Source organism: Lingula anatina, chromosome 1 (assembly GCF_051362555.1).
Source record: "Lingula anatina isolate TDL-2025a chromosome 1, LinAna3.0, whole genome shotgun sequence".
NCBI classification, from domain to species: Eukaryota; Metazoa; Brachiopoda; class Lingulata; order Lingulida; family Lingulidae; genus Lingula; species Lingula anatina.
In genome coordinates, this window is record NC_141767.1 from 4,838,032 (window position 1) to 4,865,366 (window position 27,335).

Sequence of the window (27,335 nt, forward strand, 5' to 3'; positions counted from 1 at the left end):
GTTTTTACTTCAGTGTAATTTATTTTATTTCACCAAGTTCGTTTTGCGAAAGTACAGAGGACAAAATAATGAAAAAAATTTTTTAGCGCTTCCTGGTCAAGGAGAGCGTATTCTGTCGCTTCCAGTTGGCATGAACAGATCCACCAATGGTCTTGTGGAACTTGTGACCCTTGCCCAACCCACGGGATCTCTTGCCTGCTGAAGTAAGTCCACGCATCTCGCGGTGCTTGTGGACTGGCTTGCAAATCCATTGGGTGTCTGGATTGCGGCGGATGGCCTTGTGGAACGGATCCACAAGAATAACCTCATAGTACTTGTATGTGGAGTCCTGAGCCACCCAGTACGAGTTCAGCACTCGCAGACCTCCACAACGCTTTCCAACACGCTCCTGTAATGAAAGGAAGCACACTTATATACCAAGTTGCCTCTGTGAACATTATATGTTTAGGTGCAATTTAAAGTGTGTGTAATGTTTTTGTGACTATATCTATTCATTAGCCAATTACAAACTTTGAATGTTTATACCTTTGTTGTAGTTTTTGTTTGAAACACCATCTTCTACTTTTAGAGCATACAACACCTTTGCTGTTCAACTTCTTTAACTAATTTGTTGATTATAAAGTATAAGACAAACCTCAGCAACTGATTGCAGGCGTCTTGCAAACTTCAGTTCGTTTACACCATGGGTCTTAGGCTTGCCATATGTGCATCCCTTTTCTACTGGGCGTTTACGGCCACCACGGCGCAGACGGATACGGTAGATTACATACCCTAAAAAGGTAATAAATTGTTGCTTTTAAGACCAGAGAGATGAAATAATATCAACTTACAATCTGTATTTTAACGCAATTACATTATTTCTAGAACACATCAACATTAATCCACTTCACAGTGTCAAGATATTGCAATTTGACTGACATACACACAAATACTTTTATTTTCAAGCAACAAAATAAAAGAGCAGTCCAGTCCAGTCCAGTTAGTCACACCCTACTAATCTGACAATCTGTGGAGGTAAATAATTTTACCTTGTTTGGCTTTGTAACCCATGCGCCTGGCCTTGTCTGGGCGAGATGGTCTTGGTACACGATGGATGGCAGACAGCTGACGATATTGCCAACATCGTACTCTCAGCAAGAAACGAAGCACGTCACTCTGCTTCTTGCGGTACAACTCTTGCATGTACTTGTATGCACCCATTGTCGATTGGTCGTCTAGATCTGATAATTAAAATCATGCAATTAGCGTTTTGCCACGCAAAAAGTTCACCTACAACCACAGTTGCATAATTAAAACATAAGACGGATAGCAAAAATTGCTTGACAGTTAACAAGTCTTCTGCCTCTCCAACCTGCATCTCAAACAGGCATTAATATCTTGAACCTTTCTGTGATATTTCGATAATCATCTTAAGTTATAAATAAATAATAAAAAAGAAAACATAATGCACTTTAATATTAATTTGTGAAAAAATGCAGATTGCTGTTAAAAGTATACGATTTGGGTGGATATTTCTGCCGATCTCAACGCTTACCTTGTATCAAGATGGACGACACGTTGAAAAGGAAGATACGGTTTTCGGCATCCAGTACTTCCTGAAATTCTAGATTGGTTTCTCTTGTACATGTGTTTTTTTCGAAGCATTTATATATCAAAATTTCATATGTTATGCATGGAAAGACTATAATATACCGAATTCATTTTTTGATCGCATAGTATTTTGTTGGCAAATCTGCTTACCCGTTTCTGGCAACAGCGGGAAGTACAAATATTTTTATCACCAACACAGGGACAGATCAGCTCGAAATACGGTCTCGAAAATCCAGTTGACGACGCCTAGTGGAGGTACACGTTACGAAATGGAATCTGGTGATGATGTAGGTGTAAATATTTGCCTTAACGTTCGTCGAAGTGGTTACAATTTTGTCTATGATCAGTCACTTCTCTTTTTACAAACTTCTGTATGCATTTATATAATTCCGCATTTTTTTTTTTGTTTTTCTAACAATTTTGGGGATTTAAAGTAAGTTGGTGTTCAGATAGCCACATGTCTGAATTTGAATGAACCATTTGAATTACTACATGTAGTTACTAGTACCTCATTTACATAAAATATATACAGTATGTCAATGTTTTGATGACACCTTGTTGTCAAGATGCCATTAAAAAATGCCCAACTTGATTTTCAGGAAGGTTGAAATTTTCAAAAAGTGTTGAAATTTTGTTTACTCGTTTTTGGAAATTTTTGTTCATGTGTTTTCCTAAAGCTGAGAAATATATGCATGCGAACAAGAATGATGTGAAACAGGCCAAGTAAATGAATTTTGGTCAAACAAACCCACATGCAGCATATGAGAAATACAAATTGATATAAATTGTATTTTCAAAATCATATATGCAGCAGAACTTGGCCTCCTAACACTGGCTTTAAGGGGGATAACAGATTATATCAAAAGACATTTCCTCAAATTTCAAAAAAAAAAAAAAAGAAAAGAAAATGACATGCTTAATAAAAGTCTTAATCTTTATTCTGCATAATAGATGATATGGTATAGATTTATTTGGTATTGCTACCCTTTGTTGACTTTTGAAAAAAATCCATTTGAAAGTTTCTCCTTAGTTTCGACCTCCCAAAGATAGTCAACAGTACCGAAAATCAGATTGCATGTAGCCATGTGTAGACCCAATGCAGTAGTTGAGAAGCAACACACAATGTAACCATGGGTAAAATCTGATAAATCTGTAAAATCTGATACACAACTAGCCCCAACTATAGGGTTCTATGGACACAACGCAGAGCTTGACATTCTTGTAGACAATTTTGAGAACTGTGAAATCGTTGTGCTCGAATCCTCTAAGCTTCACCAACCATGATAGTTACCCATTCATTTTTTTTCTTAAAAGAAGAAAAGCTATAATTACATATGCTCTTGCCATAACTGATTAAAATATGTGATTTTGTCTATAAGCAGATTACTGTTATGTTAATGTTTATTTAATGGGATGCTCTGTTAACAAGCCAGTTGCTGAGTAAAAAAGAGAAGCATGTGTTTTTATAAACTTTAAAGATTAGCCCTAGACTTTATTCCTCACTTATTCAACTTTTTAGACAGACTTATATGTTACATCAATACTATACATGAATAATTTGAATAAAACGATAATATGCATAGAATGTAAAGTTAAGTTTTAACATCTTTTAAATTGATATTTAAAAGATGTGCCTTGGTGTGGATTTTAACCAGGAATGGATGCATTTCTTTTAATTTTATTACCTTCAACTAGGAAATTTTTTATTTTTGTTACTATTAGTTTGTGGGTTATTTGTCTGTGGAGAACATAATACAATTTTGATGACCTTTTCACAATAGGTCACATATAGGCTGAGGGGTATCAGGACAATTCCCCCCCCCGGACTATTCCCCCCCCCCCCCCCCCCCTGAATAATATATTAATTTATATACAAATATAAAGTAAAGAGTACAAAGTTCAAATCTTTTCATCTATTTTCTGAATATTTCTTAGTGTGATGATGCAACTGGAGGATAAATAATATTAATTTCATTAAACAAATTACTTTCATGGAGTACAAGTACATAAAATTTTCAAGATAGAAGTACGGAACATTTTAATAAAAATCTGATCAAAGTTGTTCTCCAGGTAAAGGAGGATAAACAGATGTTCTCATTCATTCAGGTAGCCCTTTGATGAATTAACTGTTACTTTTAATTGTTTTATTACCTCCCCCCCCCCCCCCCCCTTGATTGAGTAAGTCTTGAATCAAGGTCACCTCTAGAAAGATGTGGGGTAAACAGATTTTCTCGCTTATCCAGGTATCCCTTTGACTATTTGTCACTTTCAGTTGCTTGACAACTACCCACCACCCACCACACTAAAATATTCATAAAATATCTGTTTACCTGTTCATCTGTTTACCCCACCTTAACCTGAAGGATAGGTGGTTATACTTTGATTAGATATTTAATAAATCTTTCTGTACTTGTACTCAATGAAAAAGGAATTTGTTATAAAATAATTTGTTTCATGATGAAGTTGTATTTTCACACTAAAAATATCAATAAAAAGGAAGAAATGTTTTTAACTTTACACTTTCTACTAGTACTTTATATTTGTATATAAATATATATTTCTTAGGGGGGGAATCGTCCGGGGGGGAATTGTCCTGGGGGGGAATTGTCCGGGGGGGGGAATTGTCCTAGAATCAGGCTGAGGACATGATTAAATTTTGGTGATGATCCATTGATTACTTAATTAATTTTATAATTATTTAATTAGTCATTCAATTAATTGATTAAATTTTCATTTGTGATATATCACAAAGAGCCAAGAAAGAAATTATTAGATTTTGATGATAATTTATCATTTAATGGATAATAATAAGTAACTTATATGTCTTGGGGGAGGTTGCTCTCTCTGAGTGCTTTTCTAGTTATTAGTTTTTTAAGTGAAGTATTTGCTTCCTTTTTTTTTTTATCAATTTTGAATTAAGCCAGTAAACTAAAAATCATCCATTTATCAGCACTTGTTCTTGTTCTTAACTTTGGGGTATAGTATAATGAAGATTGCCATTTTATCAGAACGAGGTTTTAGTTCAGTGTTTTACCCCTAGCCCTCTAGTCATCTTCCACATAATATGATTGTTTATATGGTTAGTTCAATGTTTCACCAAAAGATGTCAGCAGCATACCATTATTACTATAATGATAATTTCTCGAAAAAACAAAAAGGAAGAGTTCTGTCTGTCTCCAATTTTCTCCTTGGATATATATATATATATATATATATATATATATATATATATATATATATATATATATATATATATATATATATCCTACAAAGGTTAGATTGGCATTATATATGTAATGCTCCTAGACCCACATGTTTGAGGACCTTGGGCTTACATATCTTGTATCATCATTATTAATTTTAATGCTAAACCATTCATAGTATTGTTAAGTATGAAATGTAATTGTCATGAAAAATCTGATAAATTCTACAACAATTTTTCATTGCTTAGAAAAGCTGCTTCATTGAAGATGCTTCAAAGTACTTATTTCTGCATAGTGTGTTTCTACTTTTCAATGTGCAGATTAAGTTTCATTCATGAATAATGTTTTAAAACATTCTGATTGTGCAGTATTTTATTCACTGTATCATGCGATACATTATGACTCATAAGAAAAGACTTTTAAGCAGAAATCAATAACAAAATTATGTATTTTGCCTAAAAGCATAAAAAATTGAGTATCACGAATTTTTACACTTTGACTACATGAAATTACTGGTAAGAAAGAAGAAAATTTATATCTCAAGTCAGAAAGATGTTGCCTTCATATGGTCCTCTTCAAACATGATATGCATGTTGTATAATAAAGCTATTTCTTATTTTTAAGATTTTTACATTAGGGATTGCTGACGGCAGGAACTAGAAACCCTTGTATTAATTCACAGAAACAAGCCATGAGACAGACAGGCTATGACTCAGGAAAAATCAATATTATTACACTACCAGACAGTTATTCCCGCCGTTATAATTGACAGAGGGAATTGTTGGTTTTTGCACATTATTTTGATCTTTCTTCTATAGTTGCGCATGCATTACATTTATGGCTGTCTGCCTAAAGCTGATGAAGAAAAAAAATTAATCAAATGTTTCAGGTAATTTCCCTCGTTTAATTGGAAAATACAAAGGTTAGATTGGCATTACAGTTTGCTCATTATTTTATGCAGCTGGCAATCAATAAATGACAATGGCTTTGTGCAGCAGCAAGCCAGGGCCCTGGCAATGAATTTCCAATATCAGTATCTCCTGGGATGATGGGCGGTGAGCAACAGACTTCCCAGAGTTCCATGTGTTCCCCTCGTGTTACAGCTGAGCAGACTGTCTCTCTCACTGTTAGTGCCAGATTAGATCAGTAATTTCATTGACTCTAGCCTGGTATTAGTGATCAGCTGCCACAGAACTCCACCACTACCACCCTAGCCTTGCCTGTCTTCTTGGGGATGCCATCTGGACCTGAATGTCAGGGATTGATTGAGTAGAACAGCAAAGCATTATAAGGTGTTGGGGAGGCACTGTGTAAGGAAAAAGTCACTGTAGTTAATTCTGAAGCTCTCTGTATACCAGCCCTAATATATCACCCACCAGACCTAGACAGACAGCATGGCATCTCCCTCACCTCACAAGAGCCCTGCCAGAGTGAAGAATAGTATGTTTGGGTTTGTGCCAGATGCCTTTGGAGCTAAATCCCTACCTTTAGGCCAAGAAAGTCCCAGAAGACGTCAGCAGGCCGCTCCCAAAATGCAGGACACCCCTGATGCTGCCCCAGAGAAGAAGCCTGAGGAGAAATCTGATGGACAGAATGGAGAAGCCCCTCCAGTGGAAGAAACTATTGTACCTGACACAGGGGTGTCCACTGAAGCTCCGGCTGTCCCCTGTTTGGATCCGGTAATATATGAGGTCGTGTAAGCTTTGCTTCTTTCTATTTTCTTCCCCAGCATACCTGCAGTGGGTATATGCATGTTTGTTGTGGTCTGTGTAATGACTAGCATGTACAATATGTGTAAATACCATCTAACCAATAGATCACCCTGCCTCCTGGCAAGTTTGTATGTTTATCAACAAAGATGATGTAATTTTGGGAGTTATTTTTACAGTTACATTGGGATCGTTTACAGAAATAATTGATTTCGTGACAGTATTTCAGTAAGTGTTTTTTACCTTGGATGAAAATAAAGGTGTATCCTGCCATAACTGCACGGATTTGGTTGCTCTATTTGTGAACCTTTAATGTTAATGTTATATTAAAACAGTTGGAGCTGCTAGTGCTAGTACCTAGGTACTTTATGATAGTTCTGAATGATTGTGAGTGATGTAAGAAAAGTAGACAACAAAGTTTAAAAGGTTTGCCAAATAGTTATACCAAATTATTAAAAAAAAATACTAGTTCATATAAGATTTGAGTGGGCATGTACCAGTATTTGTAAGGCCACGCAAGGTGATACACCAGTTAGCTTTATCAGTGTGAAATGATCAGGGAAGTTCCATATGTTGAAACCAATCTGTATGTATCACAGTTCTCTGTTGTTAATACCCTGATGCCATGTTTGATGTACGTTTTGCAGCTGTGTCTTTTCTGCAGTCACTGTGGGAAGTTCTGTTGCTATATTATGATTACTTGGCATATCTATTTTCTGTTTGATTGATATGGTTCAGAAAAAACAATACAGATGAAAACTAAATATTAACAGTGGATCATATAGGGAAAAAGCGATAATGATTAAAAATTATAATGCTACCTTTTGTATCACTTCAAAGTGTGTATGATGTGTATGATGTGTACCATCATGTTCAAATTGCTTTTGTGTAAGCTATCATTTGGATTTGTAAATAATATTATATTAAGGTAATTCCAGGTGAAGATACCTCTGGTGAAACATCATATAGTCTCATTTTCCTAAATAATATAAAGTTTGATTCTTTTTGGTGCTATTATATTTTGTTTTTTATTTGGAAAAGTGTTGTTTTTAATTTAATTTATTGTTGTTTTTATTTTTCTTTACTCTGGGGAAGGGGAAGGGGAAGGGAGGGCCACAAAGATGTCGATTTGTTGGTGAATTTCAGAATAACTGTTTTATCCTTTAAGCATTCATTGTATGAATTTTTTGTTCCATTGTTTCATATGCTGGAGGCTGTTTAAGTGTTTTAGCCCTGCTTAAAGATATTGTTGCTCAGTATGCACACATTAAATATGAAATCATGTATATCCTAAAGGTCATAATGATTATATTAAAGGCTAAGTCGCTGTAAGGAAGGGTCTGCTTACAGGCTATCTTGGTCATTTGAGCTCTTCATCAGATGAAAAATAACATTTATTTTTGACAAGAGATCCTTTTAACTAATTGCTATCTTATTTTGGCATTTCAAGTCCTGCCAATTATAATGTTTCAGCTTGATGCTGTGAATAAAGAGAGTTGTACATTCATTGATGCCTTCTGCTGTTTCAGGATGGTCAGGGTAAGACATAGGGGCACACTTATTGTATAATATATTTTGCATTGAATTTTTTAGGATAATTACATTTATGTGTATTTTTGTAACATTAAGGGAGAATTTTTAAAAATTAAAGAATTTGAAAGGAAATAATTAAGAAAATTATTTTAGGTTTACAAATGAAATATTTTATATGAAAGTTTTGTTGCGAGGTTTCATTTCATATTGATATGATTGTAGGGTTATAATTGACATTTCATGAAAATGAAAAAAAATTTAAAAAGTCAGATCTATTTACTTTTAAGAAAGAGGGTAAAATGAAAAAGAAAAATAGAAAAAAATGAAAGCTTTGATCTCTGCCGCTAAGTATAGTGTTGTGCCAGATTTGCTATGACCGCATTAAACAGTTTTGACCTATTTAAAGTGTTCATTGACTTAACCCAGTGTCAGTTGTTAAGAAGTACCTTGGAAGGTGCACAGCTTTATCTAGAGGTAGCAGCTTGTCAGCAGAGATGTCAGGCAATCAAATGAATGGACAGGTAAACTGATGAAATGTTACTGCAGCTTAAACCATTTGTCATACTATCTGAAAACATTACCATAATTTATGTGATATGTATTCTTTAAACTTTGTAGTCACAATACTGGGTTATTAGATGGGGTGTGGGAACCCTGTCCTTCAGACCTTGCTTAAGGTTTCTATATCATAGCCACTGTGCAGTGTTTAGGAATATTCATAAATGTTTGAATTTTAAAGAAAATTAATTATTTGTATGTGGGCCTAATAAAGCAGTTTTACCTTGTTGAATACATGGAAATACACAGAGCACTTAAATGTTTTATGTTGAATGGGTAGTTTATCATCATCTACTTGGATGCTAATATAGTGAGGACAGTCAAGATATGATCTTGTGCTCATATTCATTTGTTGTTAATGTGCTCTTCTTGTGTTTGATACTGTCATTAGTGTCTTAAAGGTGGAGGGGTACAATGCCAGAAGTGGTTTACCATTGGTTCAAAGAAAGATTTACACAGTGGGTCACAATGGGGGTATAGTTGTGCATTCCATAGCAGGTCAATTCTCTGTTAGTTGGTAATACTGCATTTAGCATGGCCCAATTTTTTTATTTCGCCTGAGCTTAAAGAGCTGCTTGTGCAATACGTTTGTTATTGCATGTATTGTATACTACTCAATTACTTCATTAATCATTTTTATGCCTTTCCGGATCAGTGTATGCATCAGTATGTGAGGTGCCCTGGTACACTAATGTAGTTTGTGATGGAAGTGGCATATGATGTAGACACTTCTACCTTCGTTTATGCATTATCATTATTTATATTTGTAAAAAGTTGCCATGGTATCACATTTAAATACTGGTAAAACCTGGGCATTTTGTGTTCTTAAACTTGAGATTATAAACTATGACTTTTTAACTGTCTATAACTTGGCCTTAGGTATACAGGGCTAGTACAAGTTCAGGTTGTTGTTGTTCTACTGCTATTGGCTCTAGTCTGTATTCAGACCACCTTGCGAGATTACAGCTAGTCTATAATATATGTTCCTCTATGAATCATAGTGTTTTCATAGTGGGAACATATGTCCTTACATACATTAAGGACTTGTAGAAATTGGCTGTATGATGGAGCAGCTGGGAGGAGAGATGAGACACGAAAGAAAAATCAATAGTCAAAAAACACTTGTCTGGCTTCTTTTTATGTGACTAATAGTCTTACATGAGAGAGGAAAATACATCAAAGTTGTCTTTTCAACAGCATATTTCAATCCATTGCTGTATTTTTTTAGCATGATTTGTTCACATGGGAGCATTACTAAAAGCCCTGACCAACCGCAAAACCTATGAGTGATAAAGATGTTATTTGAGTGGAATATTCTTTTTTGGTTGATATTGATATGAAGAAAGATGGGTATTAAAATAGCTTTTAGTAAGTTTCCCAGGAAAATGATAAAACTAAAATACTGCCTCAAGAAATTATGTTAATTAAACATAACCTTGTTCATTAGAGGTTATTAGTCATATGTTGGGCTTTTGTTACCTATTGGGAAATTGCTTTGTATTTCACTTCATTTATGGGTGTAATAACTCCTTTAACACCTCTGACTTGAAAAGCTTTGTACTGTGTTAAGATAAATATATTAAGCCTCCAAGATAATAACCTCACACTTCGTTATAATTATTCATTACATCATTAATCAGGATAATTATCATTTGACAATTACAGCCATTTGTCAGATGTAGATAAATTATAAATGACTTCTTGAAGTTGTTGGCATTTATCAGCTGCATGATGTAAGAAAATTATATGATAAGCTGGTTGCATGCCATCTTGCCAGAGTTCCAGGAGAAGAAACTGTAAATGTTGAGAAAGGTTAGTCATTCTTTGAGCTGGTTGACCTGCAGAAGACACCATTTCCACTTAGGTTAAGCTGTAACACCTGTCACAAAACCGAATTTTGGGTACTTTGCATGCAAAGATCAAGCTATAAAGAATACATAAAATATGGAAAAAGTATTGGTGTATTGCTTTTCATTCTTGGAAATCTTTAAGTCTAAAGGCATACTTAACCTTAAAAGTTTGAGCCGAAACTAGAATGGTTGAAAAATGTGGTAAAATAATAGGTCAACCCCACATTTTGTCAGGTTCAGTTTAAATAAAAAAATCCCTAAATATTATCTAATTTTTGATAAATGAAACTTCTCAATGTAAATGCTTGCATACATTTTACTTATATGATATTTGGAAAAAAAAATGGAACACCCTTTGTTTGTTTTGTACCTACTGCACAACTTTGCTGGTCTATGAATCATAGATTTAATTTAATTTCATATCAAGATAAAGTTTTCTGCATAAAAATTCTGATTGATTTAAAAATATTTAGAACAGTTGCATAATATTTGTGTATAAATTTGTTTGGGTGTTAATGGATCAAACAGCTGCAATTCCACATCAAAAAAGTAATTTAGCTCTAAACAAAAGTTTAATGCATTACCAATCACAAGACCTCAGTTTTCATATCAGGTGCTTTAATCAACAGATTGTTTTTTTAATATCTTTGAACGTTATGTAGAGATTTTTGCATGATGGATCAGTTGCACATAACTGGCATGTATGTATTAATGAAATAAAAAGGCACTCCTGTTTAACATGGTAATACATGTACTTATGTTCATGAGCGAGAGTCTTCATGTTATTTTCCATATATTGTAATGCAGCTTGTTGCCATTATTGTGTGTGCACATATCCTGCAAAGATTATTTCATTTTAACAGATAATGCAGATCTCTGCCAAGACAACTCAGTCCTCGTTATAAATTTATTAATTTCAGTAGCTTCTAATTAAACCCATTTCTGTCCTATCCTGAAAGTTGTATCAAAATCTGTCCATAATCTGCCCATAACTTTTTGCATAAAGCTGCTAACAGAAAAAAACTCCTTAGAGAAAGCAGTAATCATAATTTATAACATTCTATTTGCATAGATTTATTTGAAATCCAAGTACTGGTACCTTATTACCTGAAACCATACTAGTAAAAATACATCAAAATTTGTACTTGTGTTTCCACATGTTTTAGATTTGGAAGGAATTCAGTTGCATGTGTCCTGCGATTTACATGTATACATTGGTGCAATATGGCCTTGCAGGCATGCTGAAGTGTGTTGATACAGACTGGAATTGAAAATTTGTTCAATGTTTTGGAATTGCATTGTTATTTCAAACAGACTTATTCAAAAGCCTCCTCAGATAACTCAAATGTGTATCAGAGATTGGCCTTAATTTCAGCCTTCTTGATTCTCTTGTACTTTTATATACCAGTGACTAATCTCCTTGCAGTCTACATAATGTATTTCTTTTAATGGGTTTTCCTGCCAGGCTAAGATTTTTTCTAAGTCAATGCTTTTTTTTGGCATAGAATATCATTTTAACCACATCTGGTCTTTAGGTGTATTCCAATGAATCTGACAGACCGTGATTGAACATTTGTATGGATTTGTGGCAGAGATAGAAAGTCTAGACAGTATTATTAAATGTGATGACATGAAACGCGGCAGATGTCTGGATTATGCTGTAATCTCTGTCAGTGCCCTACTTCAAATTATCAAATGTCACAGAATATTAGCTTTGACACTTGTAAATCTTCATTGGATTTCTTTGGTTTCACTTGTTATATCTCATTGGTCAGCAAAGAAGGATTTCACTAGCCCCTTGTTAAGTAGTGTGATTTAATTTGGTTTATTGTGTTTTAAATGCATTCATAGGGTTTCTGTTCTTCTGTATTAGATCTAGTACTTTATAAGCTCTAAGATGTTTAACATATTGCACATAAGGTAATAGTTAAGGCAATACAGTTAGGCCCGAAGCCGGAGGGGGGGGGAGTTCAGGGGGTTCGAAAGAACCGCCTCTTTTGTTGGGAAAAGGTCCACTCTGGGTAAAATTTGATCTTGGTACATGAAGTTTTTATGGGAAAAACTCCACTTTTTCAGTAAAAGAACCCCCCTTTTGTAAGTGCTGGCTACAGGCCTGACAGTGTAGAAAAATGGTATCAATAACAGGGTGTCAGGATCATCTCAAGCCGGGATTGTCAGGAGTTCAAGAGACAATCCTGACAAGGGTTTCACATTATGGTTTACAATAATTCATGCTTTGGTATATATGCCAGTCAGTTACTATTAATGTTTTAGATTGTATTTTCTGTGAACATAGACACTAATGTTGTTAGTAGAATATATCTTTATAAGTATTAACGCACTGATTTTCCATTACCTGTTTTAAGTGTCCTTCAGTTTGGTGGGTGTGGGATAAGGGGGGGGGAGGTGTCGTGGCATAAGAGTTAATCGACAGCCCTTTGAAATAAGCAAACAAACAGCAATATTTACTAACAAAGAGTCTTTCTTAATGTAATCTGTAATTTTGTCTTTGCTATGTAATACAGCATACTGCTATGCACTTGTATCAATGAAATAATCTGTGTAGGTATGTGGATGAAAATGCTAACACTAGTCTTGGCCAAAGACCATTCTATTGTCATTCTAGAAATAATTCCCTTCCAACTCTTGACATTATCAGATTGATGGAATCTTTTTTGACCCTTAATTTCTTGCCAGGTGTATTTAGCCATAGGCATGAATATGGTTACAACCAAGGTTATACCTCGCTGGCACCATTCCTTTTGATTATTAGAGCATTGTATCTTATTGAGCCCTGTGTAAGGATCAATGGCTCCGGGTCTCTTGGTCAGCGTACTAGCGGAAATCTGTATTGTCAAGGTCTCAACCTCCCATCTAGTGTTTGCAGGTAGATCGAGATCTGGCTTGGTGATAAATTGAGGGGCGTCAAGTTTGCCTGTGGTCACCGAAAAAAAGCATATAATAGAGCAAGCAGTGCCAAAACACCTGTTAGTTGGTCTGACTTGTTTTGGGGTTTAAAGAAACAGGATCTTGCAGTTGAAGCCATGAATTTGCATGTAGGTACAGTATATGTATTTTTTGAAGTTTCAAATCACAGGTGTATGTTTCCATACTTCAGCAAGCTGTGTTAGGTTACACCTGGATAAGACTTCTCTCCTCACTCATTCATTGATGAAGGAGAGTTTTGGATTGTGAAGTAGTATTTAGCTCATGTATCAATAGAAATTGTGCAAACAAGTGTCATGTGGCCTGTTGGTTGAAAGCTACCACAAATATATGGTCAAAGGGGAACATCCTAAAAATCTATTTTGTGTGAGATTTTTTTTGTATTGAATTTTGTATGCATTATTGGAAACAAAAATGTGAAGTGCTTTGCCAGAGCAGTGCTTTTTTTTTTCAAAATGATTTGGAGATAACAGTTTTCAGATGTTTTTAACTCTATTAAGTTTAAATGTCGGACTCTCATGCAAAATCTGTTAAATTATTGTTAGCATATTGTGAATGTTCTTCACCTATGTTTATAAACATTTTCCTGCTGCATTTGTAGTTTTACTCTGCAGTATATAAAAGTGTAGCCAGGGGGGTCATATCGATACTCCCCCGCACCGTTACTCCTCCACACCGTTACTCTACGGCACTGATACTCCCCCGCACCGATAATCCCCCTTAGTAAATTTTTGTGTATTGTGCGCATTGATACGACCCCACACCGATAGATCCCCGCATCAATACATCCCCAGTAAAATTGCTAATGTAGGCGCACCGTTATTCCCCCACAATGATACTCCCCCACATCATTGCTTCCCAGCTTTGATACTGCGGGGAAGTATCGGTGGGGGGGAGTATTGGTGGGGGGATGTACCAGTGCGGGGGAGTATTGGTGTGGGGATGTATAGGGATGTAACCTAGCCAGGTATAGTGTTAACTCTTGGCATATTGTGTTAGCTTGTGGGCTGGGTGTATGAAACAACTGCTCTTCATCTGGAATAGGTGTTCTGAATCAAAACTTGATTGGGTTCTATTCCTTTTCTCAGGTTAGGTAAGAAAAAAAATGATGCCATCACCCAGCTGCTCACTTCTAGAGAGACACTACAGGCCTGCTTGTTCAATCTAGAATGTATCGCTAAGTTCCTTGCTATTTTAAGTATTTAGTTTTTTTAGGGACATAGTTTAGCAACCTGATTCTATCATGAAGACATTTATCTGGGTAGTAATAGATGGAGTGGTGGTAATAGCCTTCCAACAGTTATATTGCTCAAGGATATGGGAAGTACAAAGTATGACACTTATGATAATTTCCTATGTATCATGACTACTATTCCAACTATTGAACAGATGTGCCATTAGTGTGCTGTGGTCACATGAAAGGTCTTCTCCTAATGGTTTAATAATAGTTCTTTATAGATGTGATCAGCAAGACGAAGTATAATTAGTTGTGTATTACATGGTCAGTGTGATGTCCAGCTGTTGAAAACTAGAGGAAATCTATTCTGTCCAGTATTGTTGAGCAAGAAAATGAATTTACTCACAGGTGCATTCACTGTTCTCCTTAGTGAAAGTCAGTAGGAGACTTCTTCACAAATGCATTTTAATGTGTGTGTGTGTGTGTGTGTGTGTGTGTGTGTGTGTGTGTGTGTGTGTGTGTGTGTGTGTGTGTGTGAAACAGAGAGAGAGAGATTATTATTTGCCACCCTTAAAATCTCACTGAAAAGATGTATTTATGTGTATGGTGTTCAAGATAAATTTTATCACATCTGCGGATAGCATAATAAATTATGTGATCTTTGCTTTGGAGTGGATTCTATTGAGATGAGCAATACTCATCTTATGAACTGACATCATGCTTAGACAAGCAGAAATGATATCTGAAAATGTCCATGGAATATGCAGAGATGTTTGGCCAGTAAGATCATCTGGAAGCTGTGGTATCAAGAAGAAAACAGGTGCTTCTGGCGATAAACAAGTTTCCATTTATTTAGGAGAGCCTCTGCTGAGATTTTGCAATATAAGCATTTGAAAAATGAGACCATTAAGGCTGTCTAGATTGAGTTTTTTTTTTCCTGTGGTTATTTTTAGAATAATTACTTCTTCTCCTCAGAGGCTCAAAGTGAAATCAGTTCTAAATGTTTTTTTTTATTTGTTTACTTACTGTTTAGATTTATTGCCCCAAATAGGCTAATGTGTCAGAGTTCAACATATTTATAGTTTTCTATTGATTCAAGCATGTTTTATTTAGTCAGGCAGTTGTGTACAATTGTAAGTTAATGTGTTTCGATTTCACCCTAGCCCATTGTTTACCATGCCCTGTTCTATTGTGGAGTCTGACATTAATTACCTAATGCCAATTACATCATGAGTCAGTGAGTAGAGCCTCATCTGCATAATAAAAGGTGCACCAAATCAATCTTGCATTGTCTGGGGAGAGAAATCAATACAGTTGGAACTCCCGCCTCAATCCATGGTTTGGGGCCCATCTAACACAATCAATACAGCATTCACAGGCTGAGCTATTAACATAACAAATGTGCAGGGTTCAGAATAGCACAACCACAGTGCCACTTGCCAAATGGTTGGTGTACCTTCCTTCCATGTTCCACTGAGTTGATTGACTGGACTCGACCCAGCTTGTGCACATACCAGGGTCAGTGAGACAGGAAAGAACTAACAGAGAGGATTTGGAGGAATTAAAGCTGGGATATAGGCTGTTCAGACTTGCAGGTTTCATTCTTCATCAAGGCAGCATTTCAGTTAGAAGGGACTGGATTGAATATTTGACTCAATAACGGTGGACATTATATTGCAAGGACCATGAGCAATCACCCCACACCTGTGAAAAAGGTTCCGATTCATCTTCAGGTAATTCTAAGGGGATTTATATGTAAAGCACCAAGGTCATGTTTGTGTTACCAATGAAACAGTGGGGTAACCTTCTTATCACTAGCTGAGAGACCGGCTTCATGTTAATTCCACCGGCACGTTTGGAATTAGGTCAAAGTGAACCCTACACAACAACGGCAGTGTGTGTAAGGCTATGCTCATGGTTTTAAAAACAGTTGAAGATTTACAGTGGGATAAAATTTACCAGCAGATTGGTGGTTGATTGTTGTATTGAGCATAATGTGTAGTGTGGTAAGGTGGATAATTCCCAGGGTTATTGTGAGATATGAAGGGCTTAATGTTGCTGTGCAAGAGAGGTGTGCAAGCTATTATCTGCCACTGTGTAGTTATCAGCCTTGTCTCTGGGATATATTTATGTAGGTTTTCCTTGTGGTTGGCATAACAACTGTTCATTTGAAACACTAGATTAAAGGTGATTGGCAAAAAATGGTTCAAATTATGCAGTATGCTGGAGATCTAATCACAAAGGGAAATGTGTCAATGCATAATGTCATGTTTGAAGTGATGTTTATACTAGAAAAAGGAGACTGGTGAATTTACAAAAGAAGTACTGTATGCTATCTTTTAGGTGAAGATGTGTGGAGAGAAGTTCCCATTTCTCCTGCTAAGCCATCTATCTCTTATCTCCCCCATGCCTATATGTTAGTGCATCAGATAATATCAAGGAACACTCTTTACTTGGTTGATCAGGTATGCTAATGCCATAAAGGTGTGAGAAAGTTACAGGAATATCAGACTGAAGACAAATCACTGTTCATTAAGAATGTCATTAGTAAAGTAAGGCCTCCAGGGATATTCAAATTACAAACTTAATTACCTGCTCCATCTGTCTTCTGCAGTGTCCAGTTAATTAGAAAAGAGAGATTGTTTTCGTAATCATTTGATAATCAGGTTGCATACAGAGATTGTTGACTCATCATTACCAGTTTATTACATATTGAGATTCCTAATGGTATAACCCTGTGTCAGATCTTAAAATGTGATTGGTCTGTGTGATTGGTCAATACTTATCTTTTTATGTTAATTTCATGGTATTAGTACTAATCAAATACCTTCTTGTGGATACTTATGGTGAATTATTCAATTTTGATTTCAAGGTTGGGCTGGTGACTTGCCTGTATATTTTTCACATGAATACACAACTTGATTTCAAAAATGTCAATACATTATGAGAAGTGAATATTAACTATAGAGGCTTTGGCGTGCAGAAAGTAATTTAGGACAGATGAATGAGAAAATGAGTTAGTTCAAATACATATTAAGAAAAAATAAACTTCTGTGTACCTTTACCTGGAATTTATTTGATTGACAGACATTTATTTGATTAATCCTGGAAAATTCAGCTGAATGTTAAGTCTATGCAAGCTGATGTACCAAGGGGAATGGATGATTAGCTGATAAACTAAATAAATGTAGGCGAAATTTAACAGTGCAGTTCCATTAAAACACTGGAATGTATAAAAAGAGTAGGGGAGAGTGTTATGTTTAGACTGCTTGCTGTAAAGTAGGGGTTGGGACAGGTATGTCAATACTGTAGAATGATTAGTGATGCTTTGGGGATGTGTCTGGTAATATTGGATAATAAATGAGCATGGATATTTGTACATGCAGCAAAATAAACTGATTATCTTGAAGAAATGGAGGATAAGATGTTACAGAACTGGAAGAGATGTCAGCGTCTGGGGTACACTTTAGGGTGTTTTTGTATAATTTAAGTTGCTTAGGTGGCTTCAGTATAAAATGTGTTTTGCATTTACCATGTGGGTATACATAGATGCCGCTTGCAAAATTTTAAATAACAGGATCATGTTTCTACAGAGCAGATTGAATTGAAGTGATGAAAAGCAGGAAAAGAAACTTACCCAAGCATTCCAGGCAAATGACATAATCTTGTTATTATTCTGAACAGAGAAACATACAAGGAATCAAGTAACAGAGGTTTAGTGGGGGATGAAACGAAATAAAGGTCATAACCCCCCCCTCCCCCTTGCTCCTCCTCAGAAACTGGACATATGAAATGTATAATTTATTAATATAATATGGTGTGATATTGTTTAACTCTTAATAATATATTTTCAGAGTGCCCAGTCCCGTGTATTTATCAAGGGGGGTCGTGTTGTCAATGATGACTGCTCTTTTGATGCTGACATCTACATAGAAGATGGAGTCATCAAGTAAGTATGGCAATGTTACATTTGGCTAAATATGAATAAGCCCACCAAAAATAAAAAGTGACACTTAAAATTGATAAAAGCAGTGAAAGTATAAAATATTGAAAGGGAAAAGCAGAACAGCAAAAAGGGATAAAGAAAAAAATGATAAAAGAAGAAAAAGTTACCACGTTTGTTTTGTAAACATTTTTTCATGGTGAGACAAAAGAAAAATAATGTGGTTTCCAATTTCAAATAAGACTTAAGTATTGTAGAATAGAAAAAGGATGTAAACCTCTTCTAATCCATGGAGTGAACACATTTCAGCTTTGTTTGAAGTAGAGTGTATTGATTGAATTTGATATCAAAGGTAGAAATTCTAGGGAGCACATAGTGGTAGAGATCACTGCTGAGGTCTTTTGAATATGAAACAGAAAATCAATAAGATGATGAACCACAGTATTAGTATTAACTAAAAGGGTTAGATTTTCAGACAGACAGATGCATGTGATGAAGCCTTTCACAGACTTCTTTGTAAGCTTTTTAAGTTGCCAAGTGGATTGATTGATGCAAATGGATATGTAGCCTTATTAGACTTGGATATTTGTCTTCAGAAAAAGTATGACGAAGTGAAACTCAAATGTAGAGTCCCAACTCTTGCGCTAACTTACTATACTCATATCAATAAATTATTGAACCAGTAATTTTAGCTGACCATATACACCTCTTGAGGAATTTTTCACAGCTTATAGATTTTAGGGCTTCCAGTGCAGTCAATAATGCATTAATTTTTGATGGCTGAAGCTGTTGGTGATAGAGATTGTATAACTTAGTGTTGTTCTTTTAGGCAGCTGGGCACCAACCTTATTATCCCAGGTGGTGCCAAGACCATTGAGGCCAAAGGAAAGATGATCATACCAGGTAACAACAGGGGGACATTGGACATCAAATGTCCAAAATGAATTTATTTTCTCTTTTTTTTTTTCATTTTTCAAATGGGATTAATAGTTTCAAAATGTTCATGAACTTGATGTTTTCAGTTCAGGTTTGAACTTTTTCAGAATTCTGAAAAAAAAAGAAAAAAGTTAAAGCTATTCCTGGCACTGCTCATGTCAAAGCTTCACTTCCATGGTTAATCAACATATATCTGCACTTTTCCTCTGAAATGTGTTATTTTGACTAATAATTACTAGTATGCATTTTCATTTGTAAATATGGCATTTTCTATAGAGGAAAGCTTTTATAGAGGAAAGCTTTTGATAATATGAATTATAATAATAAAATATAAGTTGTTAACACTACAGTAGTTGACCTAGTTCATCTGGCTTGTCCTTGCCACTATAATGTAAGCCAGCTTTGTTTTGATCAAACATAAGTACATCTCTAATGAGGTAGGGAGAACTGGGTTCAATATTCAAAAGGATAGATTGTCATCTCTAAATCTTCTTAGAATCTTAGCCAGCTAAGTTGCATTTGATAAAATATGCTTACCTCAATATTATTTTTACAATAATTTTTTCTCACATTGACTACTATAAGTCAACAATGTTTTACTTGGCTGATCCTACTGAAAACAGTCTAAGATTGCTATTGTTTACTAAATTTGAATACTTAACTTTTTGATTTTAGCAAGCTTAGCTGAGTTTTTTTTTTATTTCGAGGCTCTGAGAAATAAAGGAAAATTATATAGGCAGATTGGAAATGTAACAAGATACAAAATGTTACGAGTACATTCTTCTTTCCTATTTCACAATTATAATGAAACATTGATGATGCTTATGTTTTATACTTCAGGTGGTATTGACACCCACACCCACATGCAGCTCCCCTTTATGGGCACCTTTGCCTGTGATGACTTCTACACAGGCACCAAGGCTGCCCTAGCTGGGGGCACCACCATGATCAGTAAGTCTGGACCACTGGCTTATATTACCATGTACACTCTGCCTCTTGTGGCTTGTATACTAGTCTGATGTTACAAATTGGCACTGGTTGGAAGGTCAAAGGAAAAGCCAATTTAGTCTGATAGAGTTATAGGCACCTAGCTCTTGCATTTTCCTGTTCGTTTATCATAAATACATAAAGTACTTGCTATAAATACGCAGTTGTCATGTTACAGGAAGAAGTCAAAAAAAAGGAAATAACATAGCAAACTTATGTACATTTGATAGAATGCAATAATATGGACATGTTAATTTTGAAGGAATTAATAGAACCTGTATTTTTTAGTTGACTTTGTATTGGACCAAAAGGGGGTGTCACTTGTGGAGGCCTATGACAAATGGCGTGGCTGGGCGGACCCTAAGGTGTGCTGTGATTATGCTCTTCATGTCGGCGTGACGTGGTGGAGCGATGAGGTGGCCAAACAGATAGAAGAGTTAACTCGGGATAAAGGTATTGCTGAGAGAATTGCACTTGAACCAGTTGTGAAGATGATGATGATGCATAATAGAACAGCTTTGTTTTTATGATAGATGCGTAATATTATTATTTTAAACTTTTATGAAGATTTTGAATTTTATGTGAAAGATATGATATGGAAGATGCATCAGTAAATTTTCCTATTTTTATCTTCATTTATATGATTTTTTCTCATGTAGGGTCATAAGATTTGGACTTCATCAGAAAGATTATATATTTTGATTCTTATGCAGGTATCAACTCCTACAAAATGTTCCTTGCCTATAAAGATGTGTTTATGCTCAATGATGATGAACTTTACAAAGCATTTAGAAAGTGCAAAGAAGTTGGGGCAATTGCACAGGTACATGCTGAGAACGGACATCTTATAGCCGAGGTAAGCCGACAGAGAAAGAACATCAGATATAAAGCAATTGTGCATAGAAAAAAAATAAGATTTAAGTAATTCCTTATTCTCAAGTGAATATTGCCTAAAATGGTGCTAGTAACATCTTATTTAAAATACAATCTGTTTTATTTTCAGAAATCTAAAGAAATGATAGACATGGGAATCACTGGGCCTGAGGGTCACATGTTGTGCAGACCAGAGGAGGTAGCTTATTTACTTTCTTCAGATTGATTAGCTTCACTCTGCTTTTTTTTCGTTATTTAGACAAATACCATTGTTATCTTATTTTGAATGCAAATATTCTCCATTTCTCAAATGATTTTAATGCTTATTGGTATTTAATGTGATAAGTATTACTTTATAACAAATAACAATTAGTAATCAATGCATTAGCATAAAGAACACTTGCACCGAAACATGTACAGTTAAGATGATTTTTGACTTATTGATTTATTGCTAGTGTAGAATGTTTCAGATGGTGTCTTACTCTGATAAAGTTCAGAGCAGGAGATATTTGTACAGATTAAAGATGTTAATACATTAAATGGTTAGTTTATAAAATCACACCATGAAATACTTCATATCAGTTGAACTACGATTGGTATTATAAAATACTCACATTCCCCAGGGTGAAGCCGAGGCCACTATGAGAGCTATTACATTGGCCTCCACAGCCAACTGTCCACTTTATATCTGTAAGGTGATGAGCAAGAGTGCTGCTGAAGTCCTAGCTAATGCCAGAAGACGAGGTACCATGGCGGAAGCTGTGCCACGATCATTGTTGTTTTTGTTCTTATTGCTATTATCTTTTGTTTTATTTCCCATCTTTTGCCACTTTCATTTTCAGTTTTGTTGTTTTGGGGCTCTATTTACAAAACATCTGCTTACAAATAACTGTTGGTTGATAGTTTGTTGTGAGCTTAAAACTTACAGGATGAACAAAAAAACATGTTGAATAATGACATTGTTTTGCAGTGAAAGGCCCTTTTTTATGACATGGTATACTTTAGTGATACATTTCTATTGGTGTTCTCTGAGAGATTCTAACATAAGTTGTGCTACCGGGGGTTATCCCCCTTCTGCTGTTGAGTTAGGATAATTAATTGGCTGTGCCAAGTATGGAGGCTGTTTAGGTTTCTGTCAATCTCTCAAAGTGCACTGATACGGGCTGTATTTCTATGGACCGAACTGCATGTGAAAAGGGCCTAATGCACCCTTTTGATGTTTGTTAGATATTGCCTATATTTTGCTTTGAATTTTTTTTTTTATTGTTTGTGCTTTATTTCCAGTCGGAATGATTCTTGTCTTCCTTGAGCTTACAGGTGTGGTTTATTGACTAATGCATGTTTTTTGTTCTGTTTTGACATGATTTGTGTCTTCTTGGTCAAAGGTTGAAGCTGAGGCTACACAGAGAGCTATCACGATAGCCGACCAAGCTAATTGTCCCCTGTATATTGTACATGTCATGAGTAAAAGTGCAGCTAAAGTTGTATCAAGTGCAAGAAAGAAAGGTATAACTAATTTGCTGCACAGTGTCCTAATGTCTGCTTTAAATGGTGCCAGAATTTAATTTGTTTTGAATAATCCTTTCCTTGCCAGTTTCTCTTGATTGTTGGTTGGTACCATAGCCTAAAATTTCTTTACTGCATTTCCAAGAGTATAACTTAGAAGTAACTTTATAAAGCAATTTAAATATTTTTAATATAATTGTATTGAATTTAATTTTCCAACAAGATTTAACACCCAAATGTGATTAAATGTAATTGTTTGTAGTGTTTGGCAAAGCTTAAGATAATGAATTGTTTTAATATACAAGCATGTTATAATTATGATTGTTCTTTCATTAGGAAACATAGTGTTTGGAGAGCCTATTGCAGCCAGTCTTGGCACCGACGGCACCCATTACAATAACAAGTGCTGGCGCCATGCAGCAGGTCATGTGATGGGACCTCCACTTCGCCCTGACCCAACCACACCAGGGTACCTCATGGATCTGCTGGCAAAGTAGGTCATCATGACATAATTCTTCTTCTTTTCCATTTGGTATTTTTTAGTAGACCATGGAGCTTAGAGTAACATTCACTTTGTATTTAGGATAGATATGCATGTAGTGTTGCAACAAAGAATTGTGTAATTGCACAGGCAGTAAAACTACGCAGTGTGAATGTTATTGATTAGTGTTTGTAAGAATATCATGACAGGTCCAGGTTACTGCACTTAAATATATATTATGCCATCCAATTGAAATAGCTATTGCTCTTCTCCAATTGAGTGGTATGCTTAACTGGACCAGTCTGGTTTGCCAGGCCTTAACTATCTCTCACAGGTTCTCCACAAGTTTGCTCCTTGCTGTTTAGTTATATCAGTTAATTGTTGTGCAGGGTCTCTTTTAAGCCAGGCTTTTAAGTTGTCAATCAGTCAGAGAGGACCGATTATTTGAAGTTCACTGCTTGATGTGAAAAGGACCTTTCTTTAATGACAATTTTAACATTCCATGATCATTTTAGTGGAGACCTTCAGGTGACTGGTACAGACAACTGTACCTTCAATGCTGACCAGAAGGCTCTCGGTGCTGATGACTTCAGGAAGATCCCCAATGGTGTGAACGGAGTGGAGGACAGAATGTCAGTCATTTGGGAGAAAGGAGTCGTAAGCAGAGTTTGTTTGTTCATGTTGTGGGTTGGCGCCATTTACTGGCTGCCATGTCTCTGCATAGTACACAGTGCACCGCAGTCCTTTAGTTTCCAGTAGAAAATTCTTGTATTTGGTTGGTTCATTTTGTCAGCTGTAGCAAAGTCTTAAACAGAGATTTAAGATTGGAAAGATGTGTTTGAGGACTGAAAATGTTTGCAAGATACATCTTAAACACATAACTACTGGAATGTTTATGAATGTACAGTTACAAATGTACAAGCCACTGATTCTGCTTTATTTCAGCACACTGGTAAGATGGATCCTTGTCGCTTTGTTGCTGTTACAAGTACCAATGCTGCCAAAATTTTCAATATTTACCCAAGAAAGGTATTAATTTTTCTCTATTATTGGTATTTCGTTAGAGCTGTTTAATTTGTTTTAATATTATGCCAGTGAGTGCCATAATTTTTGTCTTCTGTGTAAGTCCCAGTTTTTATTTAGACTATAATATATATAATTCTATAAAGTATAATTCTTTGTGAAATAAAACTAAGTCAAAAATAAAAATGATGATATGAAGTAGTATATTTCTCATAAAGTTGCCAGCTAATCACTATAAAAACCATAGGTTAGGTGAAATACATCACATTTAGCAATTAAAACCATATTTTTGAATCCAACATGAAGGATGTTTTTGTTGCTGCCATGTAGGGTAGAATAGCAGTTGGATCTGATGCAGACTTAGTCATCTGGAACCCTAATGCCACCAGGGTGATCTCAGCCAAGACGCACCACCAGGCTGTGGACTTCAACATCTTTGAGGGCATGGAGTGTCATGGCGTAGCAGAGGTTGTTATAGCCAATGGAAGAATAGTTCTAGAGGATGGACAGGTATGGGAGGTGTCTTTAAAAAAGTGTCATGTTTTTATTGCTGTTTTAATTGTATAAGTGTCATGTTTTTATTGCTGCTTTAATTGTATAATTTGAGAATTAAGCATTGTGGAGTTTGGATAAGAGAAGAGAAAAAAGATAATTTGGTGTTATGATTAAATACAAGATACTGAGGCAAGGAATGAAATAAGATTTTATTGTGTTGATTGATATGTTGATCCATACACAAAAAGAAATATTCATGGTGTCAAGTTGTTATTGTTTTGTTTCTGTTCCAGCTTCATGTTGTTCAGGGCATTGGGCGCTTCATTCCAACTCCACCTAATGCAGAGTTTGTGTATGGAAGGGTAGCAGGAAGAGAAAATGTAAGCATATGGTACTTCTTGATACAGAGCTGAAGGACAAGTTACTGTCTTTAGTGATTGATATTGATAATGGTAATGCGATATATCATACTTATTATGGCAGTTACCACCTCCAGTCATCATAATTATTTTCCCATTGGGTTTGGAATTGATATATTCTGAACAAATTATGGATGGTCTCTATGGAAATAATTTATCATGAACAAATAATGAATATTTCCAGGCAAAGAAGCCACAGAAAGTTGAACGTGAAGCCTATGGTGGCCCTGTTGTTGAAATAAGCAAGACAGCTCAGCAGACCGAGAGTGCAGCTCACGTGGACAAGGAAGAGCAGGCCTTCCATAACCGCCCACCCACACGCAGTGGTGGAAGGAATTTACAAGATTCCAGTTTTACATTAGCTGGTAAGGGGATCAACACTCAGAGTAAGGAAGGATTGCTTTCTACAGCATGCTTATGCTTATTCTAATGCATGCTTAGGCACTGTAGAAAGAATGGGATTTAGTGTGAATTAGAGCTAGGTCTAGAAATAAATTATAAAAACAATTTAAGATTCAGAATTGAATTATGACACTGCAGCAAGTTTTAAGATGTGTTTAATTAATTTGCATTAACAAAAAATATTATTAAAGAATTATTGAGTAACACTTTTGTGTACTAGCTTGATGGTAAAAAGCACCCCCCTTCCTTCATTAAAATTTTGACAAGCTGTTAACTTTTTTCTCCAGGGGATCAGTTTGATGATTCACGTCCGTACCGACCACATACACGATCTGTGAACCCACCTGGTGGAGCGTCCCAGGGACTCTGGTAACTGGTCAAATACACACTTTCTCGATGTCCAGATACTAAGTTAGGAATACAGACTGTCTTCGTTGTCACTGCCCAGTCTCGCTAGGTGGACTTAGTTTGATGTAGCATTTGCCAAAGACGTGGCTTTTCATTGTAGACTGCCATTGTGGCTCACCGGACATGGAAATGCAATGACTGTAAATTCCTCTGTATAAGAATACAACTTGGGCGTAAGGATGCAGTGTGTGAATTTAATTGCAGTTAAGACACTCTGTGGTTGCAGAGAGTTCAGAGATAGAAAGAACTATAGTTTTGTAGTAGTTTGATAGTCAGATGTTTGAACAGAAATGAGTGGTCTGTCATAAAAGTGACAGGTTTTGCTGCCAAGGATACTTAGGTAGAGAGTCATTGATAAAAAGTGCAGATAAAAGAAATGAACATTTAGTTTGTCCAGTGCCAGATCTTTTCTCCATGTTTTGTTCTCAGGCTATTTTTAACTTGCATTTGTTTATATTTGAGAGATTGAAATGGTGATTGTTAACATGAGTAGATGTGCCTTTGTAATGTAGCACAAAAGTGGCTTCCAGTACACTTCAACTTTAAAAGTGTTAGAGAAATTGCTGGTTGGTGAGGAGCTTCTGATTTTCAAGTTTGCAGATATGGATGTACTATGCATGATCTTTTCATGGAATTGAAAAGGTTGCCAATTAGTTGACAATCAGTCACCTGTCAAAACCCTTCCCTGTTCTTGTCTGAATACCTTTGTATGTTAGAGCTGAACTACCATTCCACAACAAGGTCATCTGTCATAACTGTAGCTTTTTTAATTTACAAATGCATTCCTTGATTAACTGTAGAAAAATCACGTTTTGTTATATCAGATTATTTGTTACAGTTATTTACAGATTTTATTAGCATCCTGTATTAATATTATGGAATTTATAATATATTTTAAAGTATGACTGAATTGTGTATAGGTTTGATGAAAATTATTTAAATTTAGCATGGTAAGGACAAGTTGTGCACTTTACATATAATATTTGCATTTTCCCTCAGATTTTCAGATGAATTTCCAAAAGTTTTAATGGTGTCTTTCTTGTGTCATTGCATACTTATAGATTTTCTTAAACAGATTCATTGCCTTCCTGTACAATCTTTATTGAAGTAAGCAAAGAAAATTGCATGAAAGATGTTGTAGTTTTGTGTATGTATTACATTTAGATTGCAGTTAGACTGAATCAGGAAAAACTGATTAAAGTGTTTTATACAAATGTGCTGCTTAAATAAAAATTGAAGGATGGATAATGTTCGTCTTGTATTTTGTACTATATTACAACATGGTGGATCTTACAT

At 35.5% G+C, this 27,335-nt stretch overlaps 2 protein-coding genes and 1 long non-coding RNA gene across 11 annotated transcripts; 1 reads left to right on the forward strand and 2 right to left on the reverse strand.

The window, feature by feature from the left end:
* Position 1: 1 nt before the first annotated feature.
* On the reverse strand, positions 2-1,603 carry LOC106151692 (large ribosomal subunit protein eL15-like). Its single transcript, XM_013525073.2, has 4 exons — positions 1,535-1,603; positions 1,029-1,220; positions 635-771; positions 2-388 (listed from the first exon to the last, which is right to left on the reverse strand). Exons 2-4 carry the CDS (start codon positions 1,198-1,200, stop codon positions 83-85), a joined length of 615 nt encoding a protein of 204 aa, XP_013380527.2. The 5' UTR covers positions 1,201-1,220; positions 1,535-1,603; the 3' UTR covers positions 2-82.
* A 102-nt stretch (positions 1,604-1,705) lies between these two features.
* LOC106151691 (dihydropyrimidinase) lies at positions 1,706-27,287 on the forward strand. Of its 9 annotated transcripts, none has more exons than XM_013525069.2 (15): positions 1,706-1,877; positions 18,421-18,515; positions 19,339-19,412; positions 20,286-20,396; positions 20,721-20,885; positions 21,146-21,288; positions 21,436-21,504; positions 22,691-22,811; positions 23,148-23,304; positions 23,808-23,949; positions 24,238-24,321; positions 24,646-24,825; positions 25,104-25,190; positions 25,414-25,615; positions 25,919-27,287. In XM_013525069.2, the coding sequence occupies exons 1-15, from the start codon at positions 1,860-1,862 to the stop codon at positions 26,002-26,004; spliced, it is 1,734 nt and encodes a 577-aa protein (XP_013380523.2). In that variant the 5' UTR covers positions 1,706-1,859; the 3' UTR covers positions 26,005-27,287. The 9 variants fall into 9 exon arrangements, with proteins under 9 accessions (XP_013380523.2, XP_023933033.2, XP_013380518.2 ...); XM_024077265.2 differs by lacking the exons at positions 1,706-1,877; positions 22,691-22,811 and adding exons at positions 6,034-6,484; positions 21,929-22,049; XM_013525064.2 differs by lacking the exon at positions 1,706-1,877 and adding an exon at positions 6,034-6,484.
* On the reverse strand, positions 5,673-6,443 carry LOC147763856 (uncharacterized). The gene is made up of 2 exons (XR_015332085.1): positions 6,279-6,443; positions 5,673-6,040 (listed from the first exon to the last, which is right to left on the reverse strand). It is a non-coding gene; the product is annotated as an uncharacterized LOC147763856 (long non-coding RNA).
* Positions 27,288-27,335: the final 48 nt, after the last annotated feature.

What these genes read in the sequence shown, in the direction of transcription:
- LOC106151691 (XM_024077265.2), top strand. Translation starts at nt 6,188, where the DNA reads ATGGCATCTCCCTCACCTCACAAGAGCCCTGCCAGAGTGAAGAATAGT. An exon ending in ATAGAAGATGGAGTCATCAA is followed by an intron (nt 18,516 to 19,338) that starts GTAAGTATGGCA and finishes TTGTTCTTTTAG; the next exon opens with GCAGCTGGGCACCAACCTTA. An exon ending in TCAATATTTACCCAAGAAAG is followed by an intron (nt 24,322 to 24,645) that starts GTATTAATTTTT and finishes GCTGCCATGTAG; the next exon opens with GGTAGAATAGCAGTTGGATC.
- LOC106151692 (XM_013525073.2), bottom strand. Translation starts at nt 1,200, where the DNA reads ATGGGTGCATACAAGTACATGCAAGAGTTGTACCGCAAGAAGCAGAGT. An exon ending in GGGTTACAAAGCCAAACAAG is followed by an intron (nt 772 to 1,028) that starts GTAAAATTATTT and finishes TTACCTTTTTAG; the next exon opens with GGTATGTAATCTACCGTATC. An exon ending in GCCTGCAATCAGTTGCTGAG is followed by an intron (nt 389 to 634) that starts GTTTGTCTTATA and finishes CTTTCATTACAG; the next exon opens with GAGCGTGTTGGAAAGCGTTG.